Source organism: Delphinapterus leucas, chromosome 1, assembly GCF_059928025.1.
Source record: "Delphinapterus leucas isolate spDelLeu-1000000601 "Yukka" chromosome 1, BTC_Dleu_Yukka2, whole genome shotgun sequence".
NCBI lineage: Eukaryota > Metazoa > Chordata > Mammalia > Artiodactyla > Monodontidae > Delphinapterus > Delphinapterus leucas.
This window is the reverse complement of record NC_143129.1, coordinates 75,085,375-75,103,000: the sequence shown is the minus strand read 5'-3', so window position 1 is coordinate 75,103,000 and position 17,626 is coordinate 75,085,375. Positions and strand designations below refer to the sequence as shown.

At 40.1% G+C, this 17,626-nt stretch overlaps 1 protein-coding gene across 1 annotated transcript; it reads right to left on the bottom strand.

The window, feature by feature from the left end:
* Nucleotides 1-4,308: 4,308 nt before the first annotated feature.
* On the bottom strand, nt 4,309-15,521 carry LOC111167155 (C-reactive protein). Its single transcript, XM_089913074.1, is given in 2 exon segments — nt 4,309-8,210; nt 15,253-15,521. Coding segments are annotated over 2 exon segments (666 nt in total). The 5' UTR covers nt 15,317-15,521; the 3' UTR covers nt 4,309-7,608.
* Nucleotides 15,522-17,626: the final 2,105 nt, after the last annotated feature.

Genomic DNA, 17,626 nt, shown 5'->3' with positions numbered 1-17,626 from the left:
ATATCCTTGAGAAAAATTCACTAGTATGTATCCTGCCTCTTGTTATGGAGACTAGCATTTGGAATACTTCTGTCTCTGAAAAATTTAGAGATATGAGATGGTTTGCAATTGGCAGATTTCTCCTGAAGTTACTTGATCCCTCTGTCTACTCCATTTATTGTTAGTAATTTTTAAATTTCCATTTCCTTTCCTGTTTTATTCCCAGAAGCGTATTGCTGAATCAAATGCATACTCGGTGGCCATTCCCTCCCTCCTCTAAGAAGCAAGCTATCATACATTTATAACAGGCCATTCTGTGAGCAAAATTACAGTTTTACAATTTCTCGCTCTTTAAGTATCTCTTCATCCTCAGCAGCATCCAAAACATTTCTTCGCTGCTGCTGCCTCCTCCAGAATTAATTAATTCATCAAATATTTATTAAGAAAATACTATGAGCCATACCATTCTAGAAACTGGGAATACAATAGGGAATAATGTCTCAGATCTCATGGAATTTACAATCTACTAGGGGAGGAAACAATAAAAAAGAACTCCCCCCCTTTTTTTTTTCAGATAATGGTATCTGCTTAGAAAACAATAACAGTTGCTAAAAATGACTGGGGAAGGTCCTTTCTAAGGAGAGGACATCTGATCAGAGACAAAATGATGTGGAACCAGCCACGTGAGGATCTGGAAAAAGGGCAAATGCAGAAGCTTTGTGGAAACAAATCAAGCATAGTTAAACTCACTATAACGTAAGTCCCAGGTGACCGTGATTTTGTCTATTGCGTGTGTGGTTGTGGTCATTTCAGTGGTTTTACTGCTTATCCCAAGCCCATGTCTGTCACATCACAGGCATTTGATGTATATTTGTGGAAGAAATGAACAGACAACATGGCCGAAGGCCTGGGATCCCAGAGTGAGGGAGAGATGTGTAAGGCTGTGACTGAGGGGAGCGGAAGTCAGAAATCACAGAGCCCTGAGCACCAGGTAAAGGGTTGTAAATTATTCTAAGTGCAATGGGAAACCTTTGCAGGTTTTTCTCAGAAGGGGACTTGGTCTTATATACATTTGAAGAGATCATTCTCGCAGCTTCCACCTGTGTAGCAATGCTTCCTCTTTGAGCCTGACCTCCCAGCAAGAGGTTGGAGGACTCTGAATTTGTGCTGTGTAGTTAGTGCTTGCAAAGTCTCGCTCACACAGAAGTTCAGTGGTGACCCCCTTGTCCTCCAGCCCGGCTCCTCCCCAGCCACCACCTTCCTTCAGATTTAGAGTGTCCAGGCCCCAAGTGACTTGAGCTATTCAATGGTACAAAAACCTTTCTTTCTACCTTCTTTTCCTCAGAACTTTGATCTGATGCTTCTTCCTCTAACATCCCACTTCCTTTCTCTCTGTTCTTTTGAAGCCATCCCGTTGCTGAGCTGTGAAAGCTGCAGCCAACTGCCCACACTGATCCCGTTCCTTTCATTCCCTGTAGGACCAACACGGACCAGATCACAGTATCTCCTGTTCCTTTCCCACTTCCTGTTGTTTTGACTGTAGAATAAAGCCTGCCCTTTAAGTTGATTTCATTCTCTCTGAGTTTCTGATACTCTCCTAAAAATCCAACATTTCTGACCACATGCCAAATTCTGAAGCCTCCTCACCCTTCACTGTCATCCTCATTCTGCGGTAGAGCAAACCTGTTCCCTGTAGCCACAAGCGTCCCAGGCACAGACCTTTCAAATGGTCCCCTTGTTCCTTAAGTTTGTGATAATTTCCATATTTTTTTTCTCCGCCACAAGCTAACACACTGTTCACAGAGTCAGAGTCTTCATTTGATGATGAATACCTTCAACCTATTGGGTCTCTGATCCAGAGGCTGGGTCTTTGAAATCCACAGCTGTGATCCAGCTTGAAAGTGAGCAGGACCCTGTGTGGCTCCTGGGCACAGAAGTGTTTCAAACAGTTGCTAATCAGGGAAGGGAGGGGATGCAGAGACAACGGAGGAGCAGGCAAGAAACAGTAGTGCAGCCTTGGGGCAGGGTCCTGGTTCTGCCTCAAGGGATACATATAAAGATATCTTTGAGCTCTTTACAGAACTAAAACCACCAACAAATGGAAGATGTTACCATTCTTCATTCCAGAGGATATCACAATTTGATAACTTTGAGAAGCTCATCAAAAGACCACCTGAGGCCAGATTAAAAGAGTGCAAGCCCTGCACACTGCCTAATTCTTATCAGCAGCTCTGCCCTTGAACCATTGCTATAAAACTCCTCACCAAATCCTCCTGGGTTGGACACACAGTCTTGAGGGACACAGCCCACCGTGTCCCTCTTTGCCTGGCAAAACAATAAAGCTATTCTTTTCTACTTCACCCAAAACTCTGTCTCTGAGATTTAATTCAGTGTCGGGGTACAGAGGCCAGATTCAGCTTCAGCCCTGTCCCTAATAATAGCAGACCCTCTGTGCTGTCTGTGAGAGGTTGTCCACTACTCTGTTGTTGCACTAACATGCCTGAAGTCTGCTCAGCCCTCCTTCCTGCTGCTTGTAGGTGGGGAACCTCAAAATATAGATCTCTCAATACAGAAGCTTCTGTCTGTCTTCATGCTCCGGTTAGAGCTCTGAAGAGACAATCTCACCTCTTCACCTCTGAAGGGACAGTCTCACCCTGTGGGTTCTAAAGGAACTGAGCAATAGACATAGGACTTAGGAAAGATCACAACATCAGCCTTGTGCCTGGTGCTGGGAAAGGGAAAAAATTTCCCTCTACCCTTTTTAGGTTCTTCTGGCTGGTCTAAGAATTAAATTGACATGAGACAGATTAACAGGAGAAAACCAAATTTAATTACATATGAATGGAGGTCCCATAAGAAAAATTGAGGCAGGAGATAGATGGGCTCCAGGCTAGGCATTTAAAACTGGCCTCCTGTTTGCACTTCTTGGGGTGAAAAAAATATGGGTTCAGGCCGGACACTTACAACTAGCCTCCTGTTTGCATTTCCTGGGACAGGAGATATGTGGGCTCCAGGTTAGATATTTACAGCCAGCTTCCTGTTTGCTCTCCAAAATGGAAGCAATGACCGAGACAGGGTAAATAGCCAGACTTTGTCTCCTGTGGGCACCTTAAGGTAACAGTCATGACAAGCACAGAGAGGGGCTAATCCTTGTTTGAGTAAAGGCTCAAGAGGTCACATATTTCCCCTCCTTGGGGCAAGGGAGAAATTGCACATGTGCAGAAAGGCTCCTGGGGGGTCAAAAAAGAGGGGGAACCACCTCATAATATGTGATGCTAAGGCCACCCCACAGGGCTCTAGGCTGGAGTCCATCTTCCAAAAAAGTAACGCACGCATGTTGGGGAGGGTCCTAGGGCAGGTCAGGTGTGGAAAAAGAAACCAGATAATTGGCCAAAGGTAAACAAAGACCTGGAAGAACTGCCCTTTATAAATTATTTAACCACCTCTTTTCTGCTCTCCTCCTCATTAGGGAGGATGCCCACACTCTTTCTCTCTGGGTGTGCATCTCTGCCTTGCTAAACAAACTATTTCTCTGTGTGCTGTCCCACTTGTTGTTGTGCTATGTCTCTCATAATAAACTTTGTACCTGTTTTTATATTTTATATACCTCCATGAGAAATACATTTTTCACTGGGAGCTAGAGCCAGGGAAAAGTAGCTTCTAGCCTCTAGCTGTTGCTTGTCTGGTGGCTAGGATTCCTGGTTTTTACCCAGGCTACCCAGGTTCAATTCCTGGGCAGGGAATTAATATCTTGCTTCACGCCACCACTCACTGCTGCCTCTCCGAGATCAACGTGAGACACAAGGATAAGTTAGGGAATTGAGACTTATATGCCACTGAAAGAAGGAGAATGGGGTAGGGGTTTGAACCTTCAAAGGGGAGAAAGGCAATTCACATAGAAATGGAAAAACAAATGTTTGGTAAACAAATGTTTGCTATGCCATACAGAGACAAGGGGAGACAGAGAGGGCTTTGGTCTCCAGGCCCTGCCAAGTTCCCCCTACCACACCTAGCTCATATTCTTTGCAGTTTTCTCTGGTGAGAGTGCTCTTCCTGGACCAGGTCCTTTATCTAAATTCTTTTAGGCAGTTAAGGGGGAGGTAAAAAGAAACACTTTCTGAGTCTTCAATTTCTTAAAAATAATCACCCTAAAATAATCCTCCTGCCAAAGATATAAACTTTGGGGAGGAAAATTTTGATCCACTAGAGAATCCAGCTTAGATCTAAAGTAAGAAAGGTCTTCCTGAAACTTTCCCTCTCCAGATCTAAGTTTTAGGACAGAACATGTCATTGAAAATTAATCAGTCAATCTAAGAAAGAAATGGAACATTTTATTCAAGCCAAATTTGAGGATTATAATCAAGGAAGAGCATCTCAGAAAGCTCTGAGGACTATTCCACTCATTAGAAGTCAAGGCACAGTTATATAAGTTTTTTGAGACAGAGGGCTGAACATCAAATGACGTCTTATTATCGACAGTCTACATAGTCCATATCTAAGTGTCATTGTGGTAGGTCACATGATCCCTTACAAGATCAAGAAGGAATATTATCTTTTAAGGAGTTGTCTTGTTGATGCTAAGAGAATGGTGCTCTTTATGGTTGAGCAGGTATTCCTGCTGATGGGGGAGGTTTGGTCAATGCATGATGCAGATACACCATGCAGAGTGGGGGAAGGGAGAAGGCCAACAGACAGAGAAGAACTTTTTATATTTAAATTTTTCTTGCCTTGTCATAAAATATGAATTTTATTTCACAAGCAGCAACAAGAATCTCCACACATGGCGGAGAGCAAAGGATCCCAGAGCCCCAGAGGTTATCATATGCATATGAAATTTGACCCCTGAGCTGTGGACCCATGGATGTTAGACTTGGGAAATGGTACCAGCATGATGAGTCTTTCTTCATTCCAAGGGGAGGAGCCAGTCAGAGGGATGTAAAATTTTCCCTAGCCTATGACCCTCTCCAAAAGAACCAAAGACCTCCTCTTGCCTGTTATGATGCTATTATCAAAGGTGTCCTCTTCAGCACTCCAGGTCATTCCACTGAGAGAGAAATGAAGACACAAATACCTTAAAAAGTGCACCTATGTGAGTCTGGAACAGTTGGCAGAAATTGGTAGAGGTGAGGGTCATTTAAAATGGGAGTTGCAGGATGTCAGGGCTGGGAATGCATGACTAGAAACTACTAATATAAGCATCAGTCCACCAGCTAGCTAGTTTAAATTATTAGGGAATCTAATTGTGTCCAGGTAAGCAGGAAGGGGGATCCAGAGAACTCACTTCTCACGCTATATTAGAACAAATAGGAGGACTGAAAATTACTAAAGTATAAAAGAAAATTATTTAAAGCATGTAAAAGATTTACTTCATAAAAGATTAACCACAGGAAATTTAGAAAATTTTAGGCAGCGACTGCATTAAACTCTCAAGCAAATGGAAGAAAAACAGAGACTTGATGAAAGATGAAAGTTGAAGAAGAAAAATACGCTAAATCCAAGAAAGAATGTAAGACAACTCAAAGCATTGTAGAATTTTAAATGACATTAGAAATAGTAAGGATCCCAATACGCTAAAGAGAAAAACAAATCACTTGTAGGGGAGCAAAATCTGCCACCCCAAAATGTTTCTTTGGCATGTGGATTATTTCAGGCTAAAACAATCAAGGCCCAAAAGACTCAGGAAGAAACTTTGACCTTCCCCCTAACTGCCTAAAAGTATTTAGATACAAGGACTGTTTCCAGAATATAGCTATCACTGGAGATACTTGCAAAGAATATGGGCTAGGAGAGGTGGGGGAAACTCTGCAGGTCCTAGAAGTCAGAGTCCACTCTGTGTCCCATTGTCTCTGGTGGTCCAGCAAACATTTATTTATCAAACGTTTGCTTTTCCATCTCCGTGTGAATTGTCTTCCTCCCTTCTGAAGTCCCAAACCACTACCCCCAACATCCTCTTTTGTCTTTAACTGAAGATGATAAAGTGAGGATTTTGGCAAGTTACTCAATTTTTCTGAGTTCCTCCCATGTATACATGTTATTAAATTTTGTTTGATTTTCTCCTGTTAATCTGTCTCATGTCAATTTAATTCTTAGATCAGCCAAAAGAACTTAGAAGGGTAGAGGAAAAATTCTTCCTCCCTAACACTAATATGAAGGTTAGGTTTGAAAAAATAAAAGCTCAAAATATAAGGATAAAGGACACTGATAAAAGTGATCTGGATGATGATAAATGAGAAGAAAAAATAATGGAAATTTCACACAATGAAAACTGGTGATCCTGAAGAAAAAAATAGAACAAATTAAACAAACAACAAAACACTTCTTTTCAATTTTTGAATATTCAAATTGAAAGGATTAAAGAATTAAAGATAATTCTAATATGTAATGACCTCATCCTGATGGTGGGGGAAGAATGCTGGAAAAATTCTATTCCTGTATTCTTTTTCTTTTCATTAATTAATTAATTATTTTTGGTTGCATTGGGTAGGTTGCTGTGCATGGGCTTTCTCTAGTTGCAATGAGTGGGGGCTACTCTTCTTTGCCGTGAGTGGGCTTCTCGTTGCGGTGGCTTCTCTTGTTGTGGAGCACGGGCTCTAGGTGCACAGGCTTCAGTAGTTGTGGCACGTGGGCTCAGTAGTTGTGGCTCACAGGCTCTAGAGCGTAGGCTCAGTAGTTGTGGCGCATGGGCTTAGTTGCTCTGCGGCATGTGAGATCTTCCTGGACCAGGGCTTGAACCCATGTCCCCTACATTGGCAGGTGGGTTCTTAACCACTGTGCCACCAGGGAAGCCCTATTCCTGTATTCTTTAGATAATTCAATAAAACACAGTAAATGGGGTGGGTGTTCCTATAAAGGGAAATGAAAATGTTGGCAGGACTACAGTTAGACACATGCAGTCTTTTAGGTGAAAAAAATTCGGCTCACTTTTTCTTAAACACTCAGTAAAAGGCAATGGCTCTCAACCTCAGCTGAACGCTGGAATTACTTGGAGAGCTTTAAAAAACATTGATGCTTGGGTCCCACGCCCCCAAAATCAGATTTAATTGGCTTGGGGTGTGAACTGGTAATTCTAATGTAGAGAAACGTATAGGACCCTCTGATTGGCACTGTCCCATGGAAAAAGAGTGGTGAAAGGAGGGGGAAATACACTCCTCCCAGGGCACAAGAGCCCAGTGTGTAGGGCAGTAAAACATCAGAGCCAGAGACAAGGGAAATGTAAGGTGTAATCCCCAAAAGGCAACTTCAGGATTCACAAAAGGGCCTCAGGGCCATAGCTGTCGTTTGATGAACACCTCACCATGTGTTTTATTTTTTTATTTTTTATAAATTTATTTATTTATTTGTTGGTTTGCTTTGGCTGCATTTGGTCTTTGTTGCTGCGCATGGGCTTTCTCTAGTGGCGAGAAAGGGCTACTCTTCGTTGCGGTGCACGGGCTTCTCATTGTGGTGGCTTCTCTTGTTGAGGAGCACAGGCTTTAGGCACGTGGGCTTCAGTAGTTTTGGCACGCGGGCTCAGTAGTTGTGGCACATGGGCTCAGTAGTTGTGGCTCACGGGCTGAGTTGCTCCGCAGCATGTGGGATCTTCCCAGACCAGGGCTCGAACCCATGTCCCCTGCACTGGCAGGTGGATACTTAACCACTGCGCCACCAGGGAAGTCCCTCACCATGTGTTTTATACTTCAGTGCCCACCAGTCCAGGACATTAGGACTGAAGGTCCCACCAGCATAGACAGTGCTAATCTCTTCTGGTGATAACACATAGTCCCACATGTTCACATCTCCAATGTCTCCCACCAGAGGCTGGTTTTTATCAAAGCCCCCAGCAAATGCATCCTGCTCCTGCCCCAGGACGATGCTTGCCTCTGTCCCCAAAGAGTATTCCCTCTTCATACTCCTCCTCACCATGGGCTTCCCATCCACCCAGAGCTCTGTAATGCCTGAGGTAGACTCCCAGGTCACACAGAAGTGCATTGGTGCAGAACTCTCAGGAGGCTTGAAAAAGACATCAGCTCCACTCACGGATACACTGTATACAACAGTCTTTCCCTTGAAGAGGAGGATCTCATTATATTGTTAACTTGTGGCATAAGAGAAGAGGCTATAGTCGTGGGTCAGATCGGTATACACATGCAGGCACACAGTCAAGGCCTTAAGTGGCTTTGTTAGCTGTGCAGTCAGCATCACAACGGAATTATCCGACTCTTTGGGGAACACAAAGACCTTTGTGTGCATATCTGTAGCGTGAAAAAACAGAGAGGGGAAATGTCAGCTGCAGAGTTTTTTTAAAAAACAAAACTCAACTGAGTAAATTAAAGATCTAATTGTCGTTATTCAATGACTCATGAAATGGGCAGCATCCCGTCTAGCAGATAGAAAGGAACTTTGAAGAGCTGTACAAAATGAAAGACTTTTATAGACAGAAGAGGGTGGGAAGAGGAAGTTCCTAGAAAAGAGTGGATTATTTCAGGCAAGGTCACCTTCCTCTAGGGAAAGAAAGGGGTCTTATCGGGTGAATTACCTCATTAGAGAGGCCAGGTAATTCCGCACTGACAGCTTAAAAGTCACATTCCTGGGAGAGGTGAAACTGCAATTAGGTTAGGTATTGCATCTTGACTTGCTAACATGGGACTTGACACAAGTGACTCCATTTTAGGTCAGTTGTCTCTTTTTTTAAACGATTCCCCCCTTTTGATCAACCTGAGGTATCTCCAGCTGGTGTGCAGGACCAGAAGCCAAATGGAGTCTTCTTTGACTGTGAGATGTGTACCTAAGGTTCAAGTCCCTGGATTTTGGCTGCCATTTGGGTAGTGAGGAGGACCATGGGTCCCTTCCAAAGAGATTCAAGGGCAGTCTTTGTTCTTAGTGATTCCAAGTCAGGATGGGAGAAAATTGAAACATTCATTTGCAGATTCATAGCCAAATTCTTAAGGAAAATAGAAGAATTCAGCACCCAGTCCAATTTGCAGATATGTAACAAAACCTCAAGGACAATCAACAGGATTAGATTTTAATATCTACAAAGGTGCACACATAACTTTTCTCTCTAAAATCACCCCATTTTTAAAAATCAAAGATAACCACAGTGAAACTAATTTATTTGCATTAAACTTGGCCTGATTATTTACATAAATGCAGCAAGAATAGTGATTGACCATATAAGCTCTTTGGAAGACTGCTCCATTGGAACCTTGTAAGTAAAGTACCAAGCCAATTTTTCCAAGGGGCTTTACTGACTCCAGAAAGTCAACCTTAGTTCCTTAAAAGTGTCTGGTCATATCCAAGTCTATGCACATCTCCCTCAAATATGACATTTCTGTCAAAGCCTCAGTAGTATAACCAGTGTTTCCAATTGTATACTGTTACAAGGAGAACAGATTCTTATTGAATTTATGTAAATGACTAACTATGATGCCATGAAAAGAATATTTAAGAATTTTCAAATTTGGGAGAAATCAGGTAGAGAAAAAAGTAAATGTTTCATCTTTGTTTACAAAGGTATACTTGGCCAAATTGCTTTAAGTCATAGATAGCTTAAGAAAAAAAGGTTTCCTGAAATCTGGAGAAAAAAATATTAAGAAAACTGCAATATTTCAAACAAAACAATTATAATCATCTTCCTTAATTCCTTCCATCCCGTGTAATTAATATTTGTTTGCTTGAATCCAGTTTTTCCATTAGCTCTGTAAATTTTTACTCAACTTAGTTTTATGATGTTAAAGCTACAAGAAACCTGCACTTGTCAAAGTCCTTTCCAATAATCTTTTTGAGGACGAAGCACACTTGCAGAAACACTTTTGCAAAAGCATCTGAGTAAAAAAATAACTGTCTGGGGGCTTCCCTGGTGGCACAGTTGTTGGGAGTCTGCCTGCCGATGCAGGGGACGCGGGTTCGTGCCCCGGTCCAGGAGGATCCCACATGCTGCAGAGCGGCTGGACCCGTGAGCCATGGCCGCTGGGCCTGCGCGTCCAGAGCCTGTACTCTGCAACGGGAGAGGCCACAGCAGGGAGAGGCCCGCGTACCTCAAAAAATATATATATATATATATAAAAAATAAAATAACTGTCTGTAAATGACAAAAAACTTTAAAATGCCCATTGTTAAAGATCTGTTGAGGGCTTCCCTGGTGGCGCAGTAGTTGAGAGTCGGCCTGGCGATGCAGGGGACACAGGTTCATGCCCCGGTCCGGGAAGATCCCACATGCCACGGAACGGCTGGGCCCGTGAGCCATGGCCGCTGGGCCTGTGCGTCCGGAGCCTGTGCTCCGCAACAGGAGAGGCCACAACAGTGAGAGACCTGCGTACCGCAAAAAAAAAAAAAAAAAAGATCTGTTGAGAGCTCATTATAATGGAACTGACAAGGAAATTTGGTTATTTCTGTGACATACAATGTTTTAAGATAAGACTGGAATTATGACTGATAATCATTACACCAGGGTATGTCAGATTTCTAGGAATTCTCAAAATTTTATAAAATTTATAGTATATGCAAATACAACATAAAGAAGGCTTAGTATTACTTCTTCTTTGACAATGCTTCCAATATAATTTAATATATCAAATAAGCCTAATTTGTTTAACATCTCCTTTTTATAAGGGGAGAGAACAAGTGTTTTGAGATTTTCCAGGGGTCCTCTGGAATATCTCAAAGTTACTTTGAGGTCAAAATGACTTCATTTAGAATTTGATTTGCAGGAAGTTTGTCAAAAATATTAAAAGATTGTAAAGCCCTTGGTCAAATAGGATCATAGGTCATTGCAAAACAATACTTAGTTATACATTTAACCATAATGACAATTAAAGACTTCAAAGGCAAATACAGAAAGTTAAACAGTTGTAAAGGAAAATGTAGCTCTTTTAATAGAGAAGACTCAGCTTTCTTAACTAATCAAAAGACACGATAAGGAGAGCACAGGAGGGCTTCCCTGGTGGTGCAGTGGTTGAGAGTCCGCCTGCCGATGCAGGGGGCATGGGTTCGTGCCCCGGTCTGGGAAGATCCCACATGCCGCGGAGCGCCTAGGCAGCTGAGCCTGCGCGTCTGGAACCTGTGCTCTGCAAAAAAAAGATAGCACAGGAAGTTATTTTGACAAGACACAAAATCTTTGCTTTCTAGGCAAATTACTTGAGGTAAGAAAAAAAACTTTTACAAAACTTTTACAATCTCTTATCAAGAGCACACAAATAGTTCAATAAAACTTTATTGTTTTCACAGAGAGAAAAGCAGATTCTAATTTTATGCCTGCTTCCTTTTAATATTAAAATTTATTCACTCAATTAAATTCATTTCCATTTTAGCCAGTCTTGGCCATGCATAAAACCCCTTACCAAAGATTCCTTTTCCACAAACCTTCTACAACTTTCTTCTTTACATTCATATTTTGTCCTGTGTTTTTTCCCTCTCCCATTCTGAAATAAGCAGTCTCTCTTTAGGACAAAATTACTTTATTTTCATTCAACAAAATGCTTTTTCATTCCTCATACCTTCTTTTACTGAAAACACACATCTTATTTTCTTTACATATGGAGATATTCATCTCATTATTTCTGTTTTTAACCCTTAGAAAATTTAAGATTTAGTGAAATAAAGAAGTAAATAGTTGTGAACTGTCTTTTACTTTAGCATTTTGTGGCTTGGCAAATGTATAAATACTTTTTATTGTTTTTAGAAATATCTGCTTTTTCATAGTAAATTTCTCAGTGTGGCACAAAACATGTTTAATAGAACCAAACATATTTAGCTCCTCTGTAAAAGGAAGCCAAAAGTGGATAAACCTATGTTCAGTAATTAATGTTTCAGTATTTTATCTTATTTGGAAATGATCTAAATATTTAATGACTGTCCATAATTTAGTTTAACCTAGCAAAACTTTAAGGTGTTAGTTTACCAAAAAGATTTGGGGAAATGATTTTATTTTTCTTAAAAAAATTTTTTTTGGTATTTTTAAATTTTTTTATTTTTAAAAAATTTTTTGTGGGAAAACTATTTTAAAAGTTCACCTAAAAACTTTTTTCCCACTTACATCTATTTAATTCACTTGTTCTCAACAGTTTGTTTACTCACGAAAATTTCATCATACCAAGTTATTTCTCTTGCTGACAAATTTTGAAACAGAGATGACATGAACTTATTTGACTAGTAAACCCAGGTAGAATAAAAGTTGTATGTTTGCATTATTTTTAATGTTGGTAACTCTAAAGATATAACTCTGTAGACATTTTAATTAAACCAACAAGCTCAAATTATCATTAATATTCAATATTTTCCCAGATTGTGTGAACTTGAAAAGCATTTGGGTCAGTTTCTATTATATTACTGAAAATTTTAGAAACACTTTATTTAAGTGCCTAATTTTCTTTAAGCCAATTAAATAGTGCTCTTTTACAGATTAATTTTTGGCAATATTATCCATAGGTAGAAAAATACCATACATCTACAACACAAATATATAGAGAGACACACATAAGTGACAGAGGCAAACAGAGATTTTATAGCTTTCATTTTAATATTACTGCCACTATACAGGTACAATAATACACAGCTCACTAGTTATAAAAAAGCTGGATTTAAGTTGTTATGGTAGATAGAATAAGTTAAGGTTACCTGCTCAGATGGCTAAAACTTTTTAATAATATTTGTTATTATTATTATATATAATATAATGTTATTTGAGAAGACACTTAAAAGATTATTGTATATTATAATATATATTATATAATATATAATATATTATATTATAATATATAATATAATGTTATTTGAGAAGACACTTAAAAGATTTTTCATTCACCTAAGTTTTAAATGACCTCTTCCTCTTTTGTTTTCCCCCTAATAAGAATTACCTCCCTGGAGTTTGTAGTTTAAAGAGATTGGCCTAGAAAATAATTCCTGGAGAAGACCAGGTAGGACATTTACACCTCAAAGGTACAGGGAAGGAATGCAAGTTCCTCTGAGAAGAACTTTGCTTCTTAAAGCCAGAATTTTTACAATATTTATTTGAGATAAATATGGGAAGTTTCAGGATTGGTAAAAAGAACAGGTGGGCTTTTAACTGTTTCTAGAGAAGATAAGGGCAATTGTTCTTAATTCCTCAAAGAATTGGGTTGCAGCCTAAAAAATACCAAGGGGCTAATCCTCCCATCTAGCCATATTATCTTCTGTTTGCTCTCCTTCCCTCCCAGGTACATAGTTTTATTTCTGGCAATATTGAACACCTCTTGGATGTGTCCAAGAGGTGTCCCCCAAAGAGGTTGCAAAAGATATTTTATTCCCCTCTCCACAGAGATCCAGGAGAGCTGGCTCCGATAAGAATTTTTACCTTTTGCTGGCTTCTGCCAGTTTTCCCAAGATCCCCTCTGCAAGCTCCGGTATCTATCAGAATTTGGCAAAGTTTTTAATTAATTTTAATTTAGTTTCCCTTTGGATGTTTAAGGGAATAACACAGCAGTTTACCAGAAAAATCCCTCAGAGTCTCATCAACTCTGGGAGGGGCCCATATGGGGCCCTCCACTGAAGGTAGACATGGGGTCTGTAAGGCCACTTTGGTTTACAGTAATGTAAAGACAATTCAGACAGAGGATCAGTAGACTCTGAGACTCAATTAAAGGAGCTAAAGAGGAATAGTAGGAATCACATCAGACTTTTGTATTAGGTACTTCTTGTATCTTTTTCATTAGCCTTTTGCAATGCATTTTTCAATGAAGCTAGTTTGGAATTTTGAAGCCTTTTGGAGACTTCTGCATGCTGATTAAAACTGGTATCTTATTCTATTTGTTTGATTTGGGAACCCTTACTTTCAGGTGCACTTCTTAAATAATCATATCTAATTGGAACATTCCCCATAATGGCCACTGTAATTCTAGATTGTTTTTAGTAAGGTTTAGCCATTTTTGTAGGTATTTATATCTTTTAGCAGTATAGTTCATAGACATAAAGTAAGCACGTGTGCTGGAAGGCAGCGTGCTCAACTCTTTTGAATTCAAGGATTCGCTTTTTTTTTTTTTTTTTTTTTTTTTAGTTAAGACTTTGGGTCTCTCAGAGGCAAACTAATATCTAAGAGGGATGTGCCACTGGGTTGGGGATTGTGTGGTGTTTTACAGTGTACCTTCTAGCATGGAAATTTTCTTGAGGTTGTCAGGTAATCTAGTGTCAATATAAACTGTCCCATGACCAACTTATCCTAACACGGGAGTTATGTGGTGAGCACTCTAACAGCTTTTAAGTGCCTTAGCCATGCTCACCAATTCTGTGGGTTTTTTTTTTTTTTACTTCTATGAATCCCATTAGCAATAACCTTTATTTACTAGACCCAGTCTAGCTTAAGTTGGACCCAGTATGATCTGAAACCCAGTCCAGTTTTTCAGCTGGTAACAGCCAGCAGTTCCCAATATGGAATTTGGGGGTTGGGGAAAGGACTGAATCAGCAGACCCCCAAGAACAGGGACTGCAGACTGGGGTTCCACACAACAGAGAACTCCAGACTGAGCCATCGGTCATTACCAACATGGAATCTGGGGACAGAACCAAGGGCTGTTTCCAATCAAATAGGGAACTGACTGGCAAGCCAATTAGATCAGGAGCTTGATGCAAAGAGAGCAGAGCTCAGAACATAGAGCAACTTACCCAGGGCCCTTCTGAAAAGGACAGAACTCCAAAAGGTCTGAGGGTACAATGCCCGTGTTTCTTGTTTTAGAAGATCTTGGAAGGGCTCTGTGGATTCCATCGCTGACACCAAATCTGCTAAATTAAGTCAGATTCAACTGAGTACATTTAAAGATCTAATTGGCTTTAATTCAATGATTCATGAAGCAGGCAGCCAGCCATCTAGCAGACAGAAAGGAATTTCAAAGAGCTGTACCAAATGAAAGGGGTAGGAAGAGGAAGTTTCTAATGAAGAGTAGATTATTTCAGGCAAGGTCACCTTTCTATGGGGGAAGGAAAGAGTCTTATCAGGTGGGTTACCTCTAGTCTTAACCAAGTAATTTCATATTGACTGGTGAAAGGTCACATTTTGGGGAGAGGCTGAAGCTGCAATTAGGTTAGGTATTAGGTCTTGGTTTGCTGACATGGGGCTTAACACAAGTGACTCCGTTTGGGGCCTGTTGTCTCTTTTCTAACCTTGTTAGGTCTCTCACTATGTATAGAGAGATTGGATTTAGAAACCACAGACTGCCCTCTTTCCCAGAACACAACCCCTCCCCCACTCTGACTATTTTCCCTAACTTGGCTTTGCATAGGTAGCCCTGATACAAGAGCCCAGCGCCCACCTGAAGCAGTGCGTACCTGTCTGGGAAAAAGCATTAGGGAGGCTAATGATGATCAGGAAACACAGTGACAGCTTCTCCATGTTCCCTCCCTGCAGTCACTGTGCCCAGAATCTAGGATATTCTCCTGGAAAGAGTAGCAGCGGCTGGGCTATCCGGGGCTTTGACGCCTGAAATCCCTCTGACTCAGGTCTTTTCCACTTTGACCTTATAAGTGCAATAGTCAGATTGTCTCAGCTGATGGTTAAATGATTTTCCAAAATCGCTCCTTGGAGCCATAAATCAAAGCTCTAAGAGCAAACAAACCAAGACAAATCACAAAACAAGAGATCAATATGGGTCATTTATTAGAGACTCCATGGTGCCTACTGGTGCTCCAACAGCTCTGTGTGGCAGTGCTTTGTGAATTAAAACAGTCACACCCTGTGAATCCATTCTGGAGAAATGTTGTTAAAAGTTTGGGGGTGAGGGAGACATTTTACTCACAAAGACAACCATAACACCCCTTAGGATAGTGAAAAATTAGAAAACTGGGGCATGTTTAAGGAAACTGGATACATCTACATCCACTAAATAGAATGGATAGTCCTTTAAACTATTGGTTGGTTGTGAATTTTATGCTACAACATGTAAAAATGCTTATAATAGTATAATATGGGAAAAAATAGCATAAATTTGTTTATACACTATTTTTTAAATGAAGTAACTAGCTTAGAAAAAAATCTATTAGGGATACCCCCCAAAAAGTAAGTGTCCTTATCACGGTAATGAAATTATTGTATGAAGGATACTTTTCTCTCATTAACAACATTTCCATAATGTAGTTATATTGCTTATAAAATAAAGTGTGTGTGTGTGTGTGTGTGTGTGTGTGTGTGTGTAATTAAGAAGCAAGGAAAGAGAGAATAGAATAAAGATAAGTAGTCCTTGAAGCTCCAAAAGCTACTGTTTCGTTTTATGAATAGGACACCCAGTCTGTGGCTATTTGGCTTTAATCCCAAAACATTATAATTTCATGTAAAAAGAATCTTGAGCTTATTCATTATGAGTTTTCCCATTGACATTCAATGAGAAATTGATAATAGACATTATTTATTATTTGACTGGAAGAACTAACTGACATGCAGATAGCATATTCTAAACACAAGAGAGAAAAGAACTATTGCAAATTATAGTATTGATACATTTCTGGAAAGGTTTGTTTTGTTAACTATATAATGGTATATAGTTAAATTTTCTTTTAAATTACCTTTCCCAAACTCTTTGCATCTTATTTTTTAAAAGACTGACTTAAAGTAATTGCTGCAAAATTTTTTCTCTTCTTACTGTAACCATTTACCCAATTAAAGATATATGCATAATTTGAACACAACAAAATATATATAATAGGTAAAAGATTGGGACAAAGAAGGAAGGTGTTTTCCCAGTACCCAAACTGCCTTCTCATTAGCATTGGGCTCCCCAGGTAAGTCAAAAGAAGGCACCTACGAGTATGATGGGTGGACTCTTTGGAAATGTTATTGATTTCAAGGAGCCCATCACATTATCAGATCTATGTCCATAATGGATATTCTGAACACAGCTTAAAATTGAAAAAGGGAGAGAGGCAGAGAGACATAGAGATAGGGAGAGTGAGAGCTAAAGCAATAGAAAGAGAAGACAGAGAAAAAGGAAAAGAGAATTTGAAAGACCTTCCGGGTGAACCGTTTCACAAGCCACCCCTGGTTCCAGTAATCTGCCAAGACAGCACTGTAACCACTCATGCCATATGACAGAGTCTTGGGTGAACTTTACCAGAAGAGAGGTGTAATAGATCAGTTTGCCATGTGACGTTTTCCCTGCTCACATATGTTTGTTTGGGAGGCTTCTCCTCTCTTCCTTTTACAGTTCATGATGTCCCTGTAAAAATACTTAAATATTTCAGCTTTTCTAGACATCTTGGCACTTTGGTTTCTCCCTGATTTAAAGTCCCAGTAGATCAGAAAAACATTTCAATTGTAGAGACACCAAGTACTGACTGGGGATAAAGAAAAACATTGCAAGACAATGTTTGTTATCTTGTTATCACAGTGCAGTTTTAATGAATAAATAAGAGCATGGTACATATAGAGCTATCATTTTATTTAATCCTCAAGTACCTACAACTCTAGACTCCAGTGCCTAAAGAGCAAGTTTGATATGCTCTCACAGTTCAATCTGGAACCACTATAACATGGGGAAAAGAGGAAGCAACGGACATGTCGGTCAGAAACAACACATCCAGTCAGAGACAACAGTAGTCTTTTCAAAGCTATCACTCAGCCTAGAACAGTGGTTCTCCAGCCCCCACTGTTGGAGACTCGGCTGCACATTGTAATCAACTAAGGAGCTTTAAAAATACTGATGCCCGTATA